This window comes from Blennius ocellaris (assembly GCF_963422515.1).
Source record: "Blennius ocellaris genome assembly, chromosome: 10".
NCBI lineage: Eukaryota > Metazoa > Chordata > Actinopteri > Blenniiformes > Blenniidae > Blennius > Blennius ocellaris.
The window spans coordinates 8,792,053-8,808,397 of NC_137659.1; the positions used below are offsets into that span (position 1 = coordinate 8,792,053).

The 16,345-nt window shown below is 42.6% G+C and overlaps 1 protein-coding gene across 1 annotated transcript in view; it reads right to left on the reverse strand.

The window, feature by feature from the left end:
• Positions 1 to 16,345, reverse strand: part of egfra (epidermal growth factor receptor a (erythroblastic leukemia viral (v-erb-b) oncogene homolog, avian)) — a 54,703-nt gene that overhangs the window by 20,699 nt on the left and 17,659 nt on the right. Inside the window, exons 2-9 of the mRNA XM_080503357.1 lie at positions 5,000 to 5,151; positions 4,177 to 4,363; positions 3,973 to 4,104; positions 3,814 to 3,882; positions 3,580 to 3,698; positions 1,820 to 1,961; positions 711 to 827; positions 492 to 618 (exon numbers count right to left, since the gene is read on the reverse strand). Of these exons, the coding sequence (XP_080359483.1) occupies positions 492 to 618; positions 711 to 827; positions 1,820 to 1,961; positions 3,580 to 3,698; positions 3,814 to 3,882; positions 3,973 to 4,104; positions 4,177 to 4,363; positions 5,000 to 5,151 (1,045 nt within the window). The remainder of the gene's footprint in view (positions 1 to 491; positions 619 to 710; positions 828 to 1,819; positions 1,962 to 3,579; positions 3,699 to 3,813; positions 3,883 to 3,972; positions 4,105 to 4,176; positions 4,364 to 4,999; positions 5,152 to 16,345) is intronic.

Here is a 16,345-nt window from a genome sequence, read left to right on the forward strand (position 1 = left end):
CCAATAAACAAAGTGTGCAAAAAAGAGTTACGACGAAGGGAAGCACACCACATCATTGCATTATACATCCCAAATTCATCGTCACAGCAGGATCACAATTTGCAATATACATGTTGCAAAAGACTGACTAAACTGCCCCAATTCCGTACACTCTGCATTAATATGAATACATGAAGCATGAAGACTGTGTCGACAATGGATGTTATTCAGCTTCATTATTTCACGATTAAACAAACAAAAGTCAAAGAAACATTGATGAATGAAAAGCTGAATCAACAGTGCTGCTGGTGGAAACTGCAGACACTCGTGTGATAAGAGGAAAACAAATGGCGCTCAGTGATGTCTGGTTAAAATCTGATCCAAGAAGAGATAAAAATGTTTATTTACTAATCTTCTGGAATAAGTTCAACATGTGCTCTTTGTGCTGTTTGTGGATGAATACAAAGCTCCACCAAAATCAACTTTAACAAGAATCAATGAGTTATACTCACCCATGAATGGATGTGTGAATAATGGCAATGTTGCCATTGATTACGGTGCAGTTTTTAAAGGAGTCGATGTTTGTGGCATTGATGGACAAGGTGTGAGTCAGGTGTCCAGTTCCAAGCCCGCTACACACTGCAAAATTACAGATTTAAAAAGGAAAGAACGATTATAGGAAAGGTAATGGTGTGAAATGCATCATGAATGCACGGTTTTGAACCTCCCACCTTTTGGACACAGTCCGTCACACTTGGCACACTTCCTGATTCCCCCTTCGTCCACTTCGTAAGTGTCCCCACTGCACGTCCGGACGCACGCTCCGTGATCGGTCACCACATAATTATCTGGGATACCAACAAAGCATGCCGTGTTGTCATCATGTGAAAACACAAAAAATACCAAAGAGAGAAAACACTCTAAATGTTCACCTGCATGGTTTTAACTCTTTGGATGTATTTGGTCACTTTAAAACTCACAAATAAGTGAATTCCAGCAGTGCTGGACATATAGATCAGATTAGATTAAGATAGACTAGGCTACACAGATTCTATTCTATTCTATTCTATTCACGGCTACTTAAGAGTAAGCCAGGGTGTCAGACTTCAGGCTTGTGGGTTAAAAAAGGCCAGCAACAGGCTGCCATCCAGCCAAACCACTAAGAAAAATATAGACATTTCAAAGAAATCATTGACTTAAAAACAAAAAAAGATTCCTCAGAGCAACACAACACAACACTGAGACCAGAGGAGAGATATCACTGATACTGCCATGACAGCTACTGTACGTACCTTGCTATCAAACTAGCGAGGTGACTGTAAAAATATCATATAAACAACTATAGAAGAAGTTTTTATGGACGTTTCATTGTATTTTGGTTTTATGGTGAGATTGAAGTCATTTCTGTTTGCAATTGCTTGAGAAGAATACTGACATTTTCATCACCTGTGTCACAACAAAGAAAAACTTTAAAGTTTAAATTCAAAGGCTATTATGGTTTACCAGTCTGGACCACTCAAGATGAAATTGTCATTTTGTGTGAAACCAAAATGAGTTTGACACACCTGGTCTAAGTAATTGTCTCCTTCAGCTCGGTCAGATTTCGACATACAGAAGTAGGCCACACAGTTCAGACTAAACAGTGTCGGCAGAACAGTTTTCGCATTAACCCACCCTGAAACTCAATCATTTTCTCCCCCAGTTTATACAGTTTATCATTAAACTCGGACAAAGTGTAACCACTGGATATGTAACGGCCTCCAAGGACACTCGGGGCACGTGTTCAGAGTCACAATCTGATGGGTTTCAAGTTCAAAAAAATAAGTTTGTCTGCTCTTACGTGGGCAGCTTTTCACACACGTGGCCCCGAAGTTGTACTTCCCGTGCGGGTTAGTGACCAGCTGGTGCAGGTTGGGGTCGTAGCGCATGAGGCCCGGGCAGGAGTCCTTACACACCCCGTCATCCTGGAAGTCCCGGCAGGCCTGCAAAGCACAAACAGCAGTCATCAGGCACACCGCCACCAAAACAGAGCCCGGCGCTAACGATAACACTGCATTCCTCCGTCTCTGGCCGCGGCCTCGGTCCTCCCGAGCTGCGCGGAGAGGGAGGGAGGGGAGGAGCAGATGCTGATGGCGAACAATCAATCATAAGCCACACGTCTCCGGGACTGAAAGCAACAACAAGATTTGTGACGGGAAAAACAGATGCTGCTGAGTGACGGCTTTGTTTTTCTTACTGAAGGGTTCTCATGCAGATTTGATAAAAAAAGGCGAAGGGTATAAAATGCAGTAAGTTATGCAGCGAGCTGTTCTGAGAATAAAGAATACTGTACAGAAGTCTTCTTGAAGATATGTTGAGTTTAGCACGGCTTGGATGGCTCAATATGAGGTTTCTGTGTGCAAATACACTGTCTAACTATTTTTTGCAATGTCAAACTACTGCTCTGATAAGGAATTTCCCCATATGGGATTAACAAATATTAGATCTAATCTCATCTGATCTAGTCTAATCTAATCTGAACCAAAAAGACTCAACTGTGAGTCTTTTTGGTCACATTTACACTCCAGGTCTTGCTGCACAGATCAAATTTGCTGCCTGAATCTGATTTTTGCGCAAATTGCATGAAATCTTTAGGGATCATTTGTCATCAATCGTTTCAGAATGAATCGCTGATCTGTTGCCATGGAGATGCACTGGAGGGCTGCAGCTGTCATTGGCCGCCTGCTGGCGAAGACATGCGCTCTACCAAGTGCCCGCTCTAGTTTTGACCGTGCGGTTACATGTATGTTATCATACATCATATCGAGATTCATGTGATAAGACTTGCCGAGAACGTCACAAACATCACGCATGCGCACTTGTAGTGTTCACCATACTTCTGAAGTAAGCGCTGGACGATGACACATGTCAGATGCTGATGTCGCCGCGCCTGGCAGGTTCGGCAAACACTGCCAGGATTTTTAGGCAGAGAAGGAGAAAGGGGGGCCATATTGCATCTTATGCAGATGACGCATATATTTCCTGCTCTCTTCAAAGACTGAGAAGTCATGTGACGTCTTAAACTGATCACTGTGCTGGATTTGATGACGTTAGAGACTCAATGTTAAGGCAGTCCAATCAGTCTGGTTGAAGGACGGTCACATGGGCTCACATCTGATATCATATCATGGATTTATTTCCACATATGACTGACGCCTCTATCCAATCTCAAAATATCAGAATGAATGCATCTTTTTCCTGCTTATGTTGTTCAAAAGCACATTTATCTGTGCCACAGAAGAACAAATAATCAGAAATGGTCACATTACACTGACGGTGCAAATGCAGCCTTTGAGATGGATAGTAATTTAAATGTATCTCAGTGTACAAAGACTATAGTGTTACAGTGAGGCCACATTGACTACACAACCCCTTGTGGTATTACAAAGCTATACAGGCAGGCAGAAATTGGCATGCAGCTCTGCAGCATGAAATATGTTATTTCATGACAGCCAGGTGATTATTTAAGGTTACTTTCAAAAGCTTTGAACCAAAAAAAACCCCAAAACAAGACAGCACAGGGAATCTGTGAAAAATGTGCCCCGCCAGCCTCTCTCTCACCAGGCAGTCGGTGGGTCGGGGTCCCGTGCAGCCTGCAGCACAGTGCTCGTTGCAGCAGTCACTGGGTGACGGTCCTTTACATCTCTTGGAGCACTGCTGTGCACAGTTCAGCTTCGTTACTGGAGAGAACAACGAAGAAAGAAAAAAAGAAAAAAAGCTTCACTTTCATTTCAACTGCTAAAAGAACACCCAACCGTTTGGAATGTTTTCCATTGTTCCGTGATCAAAGCTCACATGTCTGACAGTTCTGAGGACCCGGTCCCCAGCAGGAGCCGTTGAAGCAGCTCGAGTCACATTTTCTACCTGTTGGGACACGTCACAGGAAACATTGAAATAAAAAAAAAAAAGGCTCAACACTGAGGTTTGGCATTCTTCGCCCCCTGCAGCACTCACACAGCCGGTTCTTGCTCGCCATAGGAAGCTCCATGCTGGGCTTACTGTTGCCATTGACGATGTCGTACCACTGTATCGTCTCGACGTTGCACAACTGGTTGTTTGCAAACTTGACGCCTCCTTTGAGAATCTCTGAAAACAGGAGGCGACTTCAATAAAACTGCACAAAATCCACATTTTTGTACGTGATGGTGTTCAACTGACCCGTCAGGCTGGGCAGCAGAACCTCCCTGGTGCTCAGACCGATGCTCTTGTTGTGATTGCCCATGACATGAAGCGCAAACTTCCCATCGATAAGGGAATGACCCCGAATGATGCGCAGGTTGTCCAGAGAGATCCTCGACGCCGTGTTGAGAGCGATGAGAACGTAGCCGCCCACTTCTTCAATCGACTGTCGGTGGGAGAAAAAAAAAAAAAAAAAACAGATAAAAAGACATTACTTATGAATACAATGTCAGTTTCATGGCTTTATGAAGGAATTTCAATGGTCAAATGTTTTAGTATTTAACATAATGATGTGCCATTTAAATCTCATAAATACATTAAGAGGAGAAAAAAACTGACCAATATTTCACCATTTTCTTGATTTGCAGCTCAAAATCGGGACTACTCCTTACTACGTAGAGCTTATAAACAGTTACTCACTATTTTATGAGGCAATTACAAATGTTGATAAACACATCCACAATGTGTCCACGGTTACTGTGGTTATATGTGTGATGCATTTCTTCAAATTTTATGACATTTACAAAATCAAAATATAAAAACCAATGAGAAGCACAACATAAGAATTAGGTAAGATTTAACTTGGTGGCATTTCACAGCTTTCAACATGCATTTGTCACACAAGAGTCAACACTTGCAAACTTTCAGCTGGTGTATTATTCAAGATTTCTTCATAAAGTTGTAATCACGAGTTAGCTGTAAGAAGATTAATAGTTCTACCAGACCGTAAAATTCCTGGCGACTGTGTATTTTGCACACTTTTATGCGATTGTGTATGTGTGCAGTCCGATTGCATGTTTACCTTGAGGAAGGACAGGTCCCGGTGCTCCTCCATGTAGGTGACCTCCAGGTTCTCCAACACGATGGTGCAGTTGCTGTAGGACTTGACCATGGTCAGGTAGTGTTCATCCCTGGTCCCCAGAAGGTTTAAGTGGTTGGTGATGCCCTGGCATACTGTAAAAAACACAAAACCAACAATCTGAGTTTGATTCACGCATGATGTACAAGCTACAGATCAGTTGCAGTGTGTTCACCCAAAGGCCTGCAGCGCCATCACACAGAGACATCCACAGCTTATGTAACCTACAGCGTCTCCATTTATGACTATTTGTCTGCTTCTCTTCGTGAATTCGCCGCGCGCAGTCATGACTTGGCCGCCTTTCAAGCAAATATAACCGATCCGGGCTGCACGAACAATAGAAATCAAAAGCTCGGAGCTCATGAGTCAAACTATGCTGGCTGTATTTACACTGGCAAAAGCCTCAGTCTTTCCACTGCTGTGTGTGCAAGTTAAAACAACCCCAGCGACCAAGTGACGCTTCGCAGAGAAAAATGTGGTTTGTCACAGATTCAATGACAAATATGAGTGCTGTTGTTGGTGAACATCCAGGTCCGAAAAATCTCCCAGTGACAGTAACAATAACTTTAATCAGAGCAGTTTTTTTTACCACATCGAATGTGTTTATCGGGTCTCTGCAGTTTCATGTCTATTTTTTCTATCTCGACGCCAAATAATCAGCATGTTAAAATCCAGCATATGGTTTAAAGATATCTCGAGGTTCCCTTGAGGCATCATTTTAATTATTTGTGTAATCTCACACAAGTTAAAACCACCACTTCTTCACCTTCCTCACCAGCTGTCTGTGTTCTCGGGCTAAAGCCGATTTTTGGTGAAAATGTTCCCCCATTTCCCACATTAAAGTCCACAAACAGCAATTTAAAAAGGAATAGACTGTGACAGGGACATCTTCCTGTCACTGCCTGCAGCTCATGAATGTTACCCGTGTGGCTGATGTTGGGGTGAGTTGTTATTTTCTCCTAAGCCAGAGCCAAAGGCTGCCTTTTTCTGCCTCCTCGGCCAGCACTTGTACTTTTAACTTGAAATGTTGTTGCGTAAACTAGACATCAGTGACTAAATGCACCATCTTGTGATAGAAAGTGGTATTACAAGCCTGGACAGGCTAAGGCTTGTTATTTCTTTTACAACTTTTGTGGATATGCCATATCTACAGAAGACACTTATGAGGACATTGTGTGGATTTCTATGTTATTTTTTTTAACTCATAAATCACAAGTTGCTGCTGTTCCCAAAACAAACAACCTGGAGAGACTAGATCAAGAGATTCACAGCACTACGATTATGAGCGGATGTTTCGTGTTACACAACATCATAAGAGAAACACCGTCAAAGACACAGGAAGCTTTTTCTCATGAATGCATTGCAAAACAAAACCAAAACAAAGCAAAAAAACAGGGTCTCTTTTCTTATGTGTTCATTTGTTCCAACCTGGTCTGACAGGTTCTGACTGGAATGAAAGAGGAGGACAGCTTTGTGAACCACTCAAACCTATTTCACATTTTTGAGCTCCAACTCCAGAAAATCAACACCTTTTCTTGTGAGAAGCCGTCGCGACGAATTCCACTACAAGTCTGCTCTTGACTGGACGGAAAGCCGAAGTTGACACACCTCCACATGCGCGCGTACACACACACACACACACACACACACACACACACACACACACACACACACACACACACACACACACACACACACACACACACACACACACACACACACACACACACACACACACACACACACACACACACACACACACACACACACACACACACACACACACACACACACACACACACACACACTTTCATGGTTGCAAAGGAAGCCCGCGTCCCACTAAAGTAATCTGATTGTCCACCACGAGTGATGAATCATTGTGTGAAGGGTTATAAAATAAAGTAAAACAAAAAGTTTTATTTGAACAGGAAGTGAAGGACGACACTCACAAGTGCAGCTCATGAAATCAGAATATGATAGAAAAGTTACTTTCATGAGTTTCAAGCAGTTTGTTTTTTTTAACAATTAAATTAATTTCAAGTTAAAGAAATAGAAACTACGTTTTGATACCAATGTCTATTTTCACGGAAATGGCAGAAACACTGAAAACGATCTAATTAGCATGCCAGGGCAACATTTGGCAGGGAGAAACATTAACAATGGCAAGTACATGGCCAATCAAATGGTCGTATGGGTGAAGAACTCGGATAACTTCTCCGGATGACTCAACTATTAAACTACCAAGACCCGGTAGAACATGGACCGGGAGTCATGCCACTCTGGAGGCTGTCATTATTGTTATTGTACATCTACACGCATATGTGCAGAAGAATTATTTGCTATGGATGCAGCAGCATTTTAGAAAAGTCCCCCCCCCCCGTTTCCATGGAGACAGAGCACTTTTGAAAAGTTCCTCCTTGGGTGCAGTTTTTCTTTTAAAAACTTTTGACTACAGTTGTCATGTTAACAGGCACTTACAGTAACTGTGAAGTAAATCCAAGATATCTATAAGTTTTACTGATTACTTACAGGAAAACAGCTTAAAAAAATTAATGGAATAAAAAAAAAAAAAGAAGCTGCATCTGTATTGTTGCATATCGTTGTTTTTTTCGTTTATTGTAAATGTTGCTCTTCTTGTTATTCCACCTTTGAAGCGGCTCGCAATTCTGCTGAATCGCTAAAAATCACAGCACTGAACACGCAGATGTTGAAAAGAACAAAGTAATAAAGGGGACGTATTTAACCTAATGTTGGTGTTGGAAATGAAAAAGAAGAAAAACAAATGAAGTCAGCTCACAAAAGGAAGATAGCGGAACGATTTATTTTCAGCCCTGGAGGTGCTCGGTCTCGCATCATTATTGAAGAGGGATGGACTGTGATGAGGACTCTGTCTCGTTCGAAGGCCGTCGGTCACACTTGCATCAGATGACAGTTTTTTTCCCCCCTCTCTTCCACTCCCGTTGACTTCACACGCTTACACCAGCAGCGAGAGGAACCCAATCAGGGAGAATCGGGCCCAAACAGCTGTCTGCAGCCCTCCCCTCCTCTTCCTGATCCTCCTCATTAGTCCGTCCCTGAAGGGATCTCCCCGACATGAACCCTGCCGTCCGGCGGCGTCATGCCGCCTGGCACGGGCGAGCCGACACTTTTAATTAGAGGAGCCACGTGAGACGCAATTAGCCTCCTGAATTATTACTCAGACTGCGAAAGCAAACAAAAGGTTGTTGTGGCTTCATGCAGCTGTGAGTGTTAATGAGCCTGACTTGTGTACGCTGCGTGACGGTTTGGTAATACGCATTATTGTTGCGGTTAATTTAATTGTTGTTGTAGATTTGTAAAGAAAGGTGAGAAATGCTATAGAAAGTGATCAGGGGGGCAGAAGCATGGAAATCATTATTATAATCTGTTTTCAAAACAAGTATTCAATTATACATATACATATACATATACATATACATATATGCATACACACACAAATGAACATCAGATGCTCAGAACCTATGAGCTCATGGTAGGTTATTCATGTTATTTGGGGGCAAAAATGAAAACCAGTGGTTATTACAAATGTTATTGTTCTTGTGATGTCAACATCTGCAATATAAAGCGAAAGACTGACTGAACTCGAATGAATTTTGTTTCCATGTATTATATCAGCGTATTTGGCCCATCAGATGGAGCCCTACTGCCTCAGATCCTGTTGACGGCGGCTCATATTTCACTTCATTATTTCATCATTACATCATAAGTCACATGCACAAAACGCCCGATCCCCACCAATATGTGCATCTGCTCCACGCACACATGAAGCCTCCATCCTGCCTGATTGGTCGGTCGATCGTTGTAAGGAGCAATAAAAGGTCGAACAAGGCAGGTGACTCAAACTTCCTTTAAATGAAGACTTTGACTGCCAAGCTTAGGGGGAAAGAAAAAAAAAAACTGAGAAAAAAAAAAAAGCTGTTGATTGCTCAAGCAGCCACAGTAAACTAAACACCGTCCAGTTGTTGGTTTCGTAATTCTGCTGCAGGTGGTAAAATGACCTGATATTCTCCGGCTTTATGGACACTTCCTCCTCAGGCTGCAGCCGAAGAGAAAAGAGGTCAGAGCAGAGAGTAAAAACACACAAACCCATAAAAGTCCCCCCCCCCTCTAGATGTCTCACTGAGGTTTCCACAACTGGTAAACTGGAGCTACGAGACGGGCAAATTACTGGAAACCCTGTCTGCCCATACAACCTGAGTCAAATCTGAAAGCTACTGTCGGGGGCGAGGTTTTCAGTGACGCAACCCATGCTGTGACAAAGACTAATTGCTGATTGCTTCACCGGCTCCAGCTGTATTGTCGTCACGACGCGTCCTGGAAGTAACTGGCAGCGGGGAGTGGCAGGTCTGCTGTATCTCGCCACCGCTGAGCACGGGGCGTGTGACACTGCCAACCCGGGAAGACCGGCGCTCCACACACACGACACGGTAAACCAGCTAAGCTTGGTGTTTACCTGGTGTTTATTTGGGGACGAGAGCTGGAATTGGATATTCGTTTCTTAAGGCTATGAGATCTGGTTCAGAAATACAACCTGCTCTTCCTTCCAGTCCGATCCAAGTTGGATTTACTCACAATACATGTACTGTATCAAATTTATTCCTTATGGCTAGTAGGGAATTTTAATATTCTAACACCACCATTAACCATTTAATGGGAAAGTGACAATATTTGGTAATTTTTTCCCCCCTGTGCATTTATGCACACGCTCAGTTACAATAACAATAACAGCAGCCTTCATAGTGTCATGACTCCCAGTGCATGTTCTCCTGGGACTTTGTAGTCTTACAGTCGACAGTCATCTGTAATAATCTAATTTCAACGTCTGTCCATTCGAATGTCCATGTACTCGCCATTGTTAATGTTTCGAGAGGATTGTTCTCTTCGTGCATTTGTGTGTGGTTTCATTATACAAACGACCAAAAAAAGCCACCTCATGGCCTGGCACATTAACTCCATCGATTTCAGCATTTCTGCCATTTTTGTATAGATGGACATCGTTTTCAAAAACGTTGCCATGGAAACAGAATTTTTTTCTGAACCCAAAATGCAAAAAGATGCATTTTCACTTGAAATTTCTTGCAAACGGTTTTAATTGATTGAAATGAATATGAGCTCTCCCTGGCATTCCTTCAAAAATATAAAATAAAATGAAAAATTGGCATGAAAATGCTGCTTCTTGAATCAATTTTCTCTTTCTTTTCCTTTTTTGCCCCAATAATCTCTTATAGAGCCAATTCAAACACGCAACTTAAAATTTCCACCAAAAAAGCTTTCTTCATAAATGATAAATCAGCCTTCTTTAATAACTGTTGACTGGGATCTGAGTGGAAATAAATACAAAAGACTTTTGGAGCTCAATTCAAGTGTTTTATCACTCTATTTTATCACTGAATCTGTTAATAGAATGAATGATTTATGTATACTGTAAGTTAAAAAAAACCTTTAAATTCCCTTGTAAACGTTTCCAAATGTGGAATTTTCTTGTGTGTTGTACTGGCTTCAATTCCTGCCAATCTGTTGGCATGTCCATCTTTTCTATTATCATGCTGTGACCGGCAAGAACCTCTGAACATTAGTAACAGTTTATGAAAAAGAAAACCTGCACGGCATGAAACTAAAGTCAGTAAATATTTGAAACGCATCCGTTAAACGTGGCCAGATGAAATGCACAATAAGGTACCGCTGCTCGCTAAAGGGAAAAAAGTCCAAGCCTGCCATAAATCCACATTCTGAGGTCTCATTTGGCCATTTGGATGAAACTTTTTCAGTCTTTGGGAAGTAGAAGAAGTTCATAAAACGGAAAGCAAACTTCCCAGGGACAATAACTCCTCGAGCCTCGTCTAATGGTTTCCTTTGGCACAGCGAGCTTTATGTCATACATTAAAATCCATCATCTTTCCATAAATTTCTACAGAAAACAGCCACATTTCCTTCCTCTCATTCACTACCTGCAATTCAATTACGCCGTGTCCACAGTCTTATAATCACATTACGTGAAAACCAATACTTGACTCGTGTGAACGAGTAACACACAACAACAGACCTTGTTTATTTCTCTCTGCTAAGACAACAGCATTATGGAAAACTCCCAATCACAAATCAATGAAGAAATGAATGTGTTTATTCAGACTTCAATCATGTTTAAACCCCTTAAAGTCTTTGTATATAAAGGGAGGGTGGTGATATGAGATAAAACAATCTGCTTTTATTGGCCTGGACTTAACGTCAGGGAGTTTCAAGTTCCCAACCTTCAGTTTTCAAGGAAGCATAAATCATCCAGCTCTGAATGAATGGATGAATGAATGGGGGTGTGGGGGTGGAGGCCCACTTCCGTGATTATTTCAGTACATTTAGCTCATATATTATCTTCATATCTTATAGCTGGCAGAGATTCTGGAAGACGAGAGAGCAAATGTCATCAAGAAGAAATCAGGAGGAAAAATAATCCCGTGGTGGTGGGCCCAGTTTAGAGAAACAATGGCTGCATTTGATAGCACAAACTGCATGCAGCATCTTTTACGATAAGAAGTGCAACAACAGTGTGTGTGTGTGTGTGCGTGCGTGTGTGTCATCGAACGTGGCGAAAACTGATAATACAGGGTGAGTAAGGCCTCACTTCACATTTTAAGTTAAAATGCATTGTTTTTTGAGTTTTCGTATTAGAAAATGTTCATGTTTCCGCAGCAGCATTGTGAAAACACCGAAATGCCTCACAAGGAAGAGCTTTAAATTAATTTAATATCAATACAACGTCTAGTTGAGATGGTTGGTAGACATGTTCAATACACAATCTTTGGATGAGAATCCCTACCCCTTACCTGACCCAGGGTTTGAATCCTTGTCAATAATATGAACTTCTGTCCTTTCTGCTTTCGTCCTTTTATCTCCTTACCCCAACCGGGACCACATAAAACTCTCCATCTGAGTCCGGTTCTGCAGAAAGTCTCCATATCTGAGAGGTTTTGCAGGTTTCTTCCTGTTAAGGGTTTTTCCTTTTCATAGCCTCCCCTGCTTACTTGTGTGGAAATGTTGGTTGTTTTCTGTAAAAGAGCCTTGAAATGACTGTGTTGCATTTGGCGCCTTAGAAATAAAATATTTCCTTTCCACAGTCGCAAACACACCTGCTTGCTCATGTGGATATGTTGGGCTTTTCTATTTTCTCTATAACAGCAAATTGGAATGACTGTAAAGTATTTAAAAAAATAAATAAATAAAATAAAATAAAATAAAATAAAATAAAATCGAATTAAACTCCAAACTCATCCAAGCGAAGATGTTGCAAGGCAGCTCTGTGAATAGAAGATGTGGTGAAAATGCTCCAAACAGGTGAGGTATGTTAATCATTTACTACTATGACAATGAAGTTACTCGATTAGAGAAGCACATGTACCCACAACTCTCACATAGTTTGTTTTCCCTTTATTCATCAAAGAAATAAGTGAAATCCAGAGTCTACTCAGTGTATTGATTTAAGCCATTTACCCTTGCTGTTGTGCTCCTGCACAAGCAAACAGAGCTGCACCCAAGTACTGCTCTTCATAGTGGGACGTTAACCGCACTTGTGGAGCGCCCTGTGTGTTCGCTGACCAGAGGTTCTCCCTTTACCATGTATTGAATTTAAAGCCGTGTCCACACCAGCCAAAAGGATCTTTGTTTTCCTCCCCGTTGTTCTTAAACACTTTCCCAATCACATGGCATTGATGCAGGAAATCGCTGCATCCACATGACACCATGAAAACGCCACAAAACTACCTAGTACTAATAGTGGCTTAATCTTCAGTTTGTAAAACACAGCCACATTTCATAGCCACAGCTTCAGGAGAAAAAACAAATCCCTATATCCTGCTCTCTGTTCAGGGGAAGTGCAATCTTCCTTTGCGTGGGAGATGCATCAATCCCTTTGGGAAAATATCTTGGGGCCTCAAAAAAAAAAAAAAAAAAAAAAAAGAGGGGCCTTTGAGGACTGGAGGATACTCCCCACCACCACCACCACCACTACATATCGGGGCATACACACTCACACATTTTTCCTCCTTGTCCCTAGTGAATGCAACAGCACAAGCCCCTCTGACATGTCAGGAAGTCGATCTGTGCACAGGGTCGATTCAGATCGCCTCCCTGCGATGCCGGACCAGATGTCACCTCCATAGAAGGAGGAGGAGGAGGAGGAGGAGGAGGACACAAGACCTAAATCAAACTTAATGTACTATTGGAGAAGAAAACATGCTGGAATTGAAATGAGAAAGCGAGAAAAAAAAACTGAAAAAAAAAAGGAGCCAAAAGTGGTTTGTGGTTTAGCCGAGCAAGAAGTAGATGACAGAGCAGTCGGCGACGGGTCAAACTGTGGAAAAGGGGGGGTGTAAAGCCTCGCGCTTGACGAATGATCATGGATGACCTTTATTTTGAGGCAAACAAAAAGGACAAAACATGGAACGCAACCCAAAAAAAACCATACAGAAGCATCTGATTGAACACATTACACGACCAGCAGCTGAGTGACTAACTCGCAGGCCCTGCCCCAATCTCAGCACACTTTCTGGAGTCCGGGCCGTTGAAAATCGAGTCAAAGTGACCAAAAAAGACCAAAGCAGGCTGATGTTTATTCTGTGCTCCTGATGAGTGCTCTCCAGTAGTCAGTGAGACACTTCAGATACCTGCAGCCGGACCCAGCGTGGTGTTTACTCTGCACCTCGGCGTGAGGAAACCGTGGATTTAGGTTCTGTACAAACACAGGAAAACAGCATGTATACTCACACTGCTGCATACTGTGATCAGCAGCCCTCGGACGGTATGGCAGTTCACTATAACGCCTCATTTAGGGGCTGTGAAGGCTTTAAAAAGCTGACACCCATACAGACGATGGAAACAGAATCAAGGAGAGAGGGAAAAAAACAAACCCTGCTCCCTTCCTTAAAACACAGTTACAAAAGTCAGTAATTTTAATAATATGTACTAAGCCACCATCTATAATAAATAAAATGGGCTGTGAGCAGTTGCATGTCAAACAGAAAAATTATTAAGATCAGCTCATCTAATCAATTCCCATGAGCTTTAAGGGGATCAATTACATAATATTTAACATACGACGGATTGGCATGTATATCCAGCTCTGTCAAATGTTTAGCAGCTCACTAAAGTAGTAGTTGCAAAAATCTGGGCCACTGTTTACACTATCCTCTCTCGCTGTCGACATTGTGATTTCAACTCTCTTCTTGAACTGATGTTAAGAAGGCACAATGTTGCTTTTCAAGACTGGATGGATGCATCAGTTGATTAAAATATTGATATAGTTTGGAACATTATGGATCAGAAATATATTATCATAAATATCATATCGTAATATCACTTTGCACGTTACACAGATTGTAAGAAACTGACTAAACTGTGATGAATTGCCATTTCATGCGCCGTGCTTTCATGCTTTGAAAATTTCAAATGAGCTTTAAAGATTAAAGAAAAGTGCAATTAATTCACAAAAATCATAGTTTGAAAAGGCAATCTGTGATGAACAGCTTGCAGTACTTGCATATTTTATTCTGCAGGATAAAGTGAACATCCATTAATAAGAAAGTATTCTTTCATGATGTGGTTACTGACTCACAGGAAGCTCTTTCACTTCATCCATGTTAGTAACCATTCAAGCATTTTCCCCTCTTTTATGCATGTGCAATACACAAGAGAAAAAAAAAACAGAGGATGCACTGAAAGGGCCATAAAATTCTGGGCACCTAGAGGAGGAGTTAGTCAAACACAGCTGCGCTCCTTTTCACTCCTGAGCCACAGTGTGCACATGCATGTGACGAGTCCAAGAGAATAATCGAGCAACAATTTTAATCAGAAAAATTCCCCTCCGTGAACTGTTGCAAAGTCCATTACTGCTCTGTAAAGTCACCAAATAACCCCACAACACTACCCCCCCCCCCCCCCCCCACCCCCCCCAATTCCCATTTAAATTCCAATAATGTACCCACCATTCCTCTGGACTGTTCCACACTCAACCCACTTCCTCTTTAACATCCAGACATTCTCCTTATTGAAGCCTTTTAGAGCCAAGACAACCCCCCCACCCCCCCCAACCCCCCACCCCCTCTTTCTCCTTCCCTGTTAAAGTCATACTCCTCTTCAATCCCACAGGAAGCCTGAGAGGAAGGCTGGGAGAGGGAGTGGGCGGTGAACACGTTGCTGCTAACTCAATGCTCAACCCCCCCCCCCCCAAACCTCCTCCAAACCCTTCTCCAACCCTCCCTTCTTCCCACCAGCCATCACTGAACCATGCCTGGAAGAGCAGAAGAGGGGAAGTGAGAGAAAGAAAGAAAGAAACAAACAAACAAACAAGGAAAACAAACCAACAACCACCACGAGCAATAAAACCCACACATTTCACACATCATTCCAGCGAGAGGACAGCAGCTGCGATACGGGAATCCCCTGTTGGTTTAAGCTTTCCCGGTGAGGGGAGATGGTTCGGCCCCAGGTCGGAGCACCTTCCTACACACACACACACACACACACACACACACACACACACACACACAGAGAGAGGACAGATAACTCTCATTGACTGAGGTCCTCGCTTCATGCAGACAAAAGGAGATAGGCGCTCTTTGAGGCCGCCCTTTGTGCCTGCGGACTTCTTATTTTTAGCCCAGCTGCTGACGGACTCCTTTTTGTGCAGGTCTAACCGCTGTTTCGCAGCGTTGCCTGCCAACAGCTCCGTTGCCGCCTTAGTCACAGCTCCAGCAACTCTTCCCCGCTGCAGTCTTCACACACAGTGACCCCATAAAAGGAATATTCGACTGAAAGCCCTGGGGTTTGTGCTCACTTGGTTGCTCAGCCCTTACTCACCATTGCGACCTCAGCTCTTACACATCAGTGGGGCCCCTAAACCCACCGACGATGACTAGTTTCTTCCTCATATGTACGTGCAGGAGGAGTCAGGGATGAAGGGAGAGCTCGGAATTAGGTTTGCAAAGCACAGGAACTCTCATCAGCTTGAACGCAGTGAGAGGGTGTCACGTTACGTGTTGTGTTGTACTCGCGAAAAGCATGACCAATTTCATTTGCACAGGAGAGCTCAGAGGGATTTAGCCGTGTCTTCCTGATGACCCCTCCATCTGAAATGTTCGAAATGCAAAAGGCTGCCAAGAAGTTGGCAGTGTAGTGGTCACATGCCAAATGTTTCAATGACTTAATCACACGTTTTTGTGAATTGAATGCACTTTTCTCGCCATTGGATTTCACTTAGTCTTT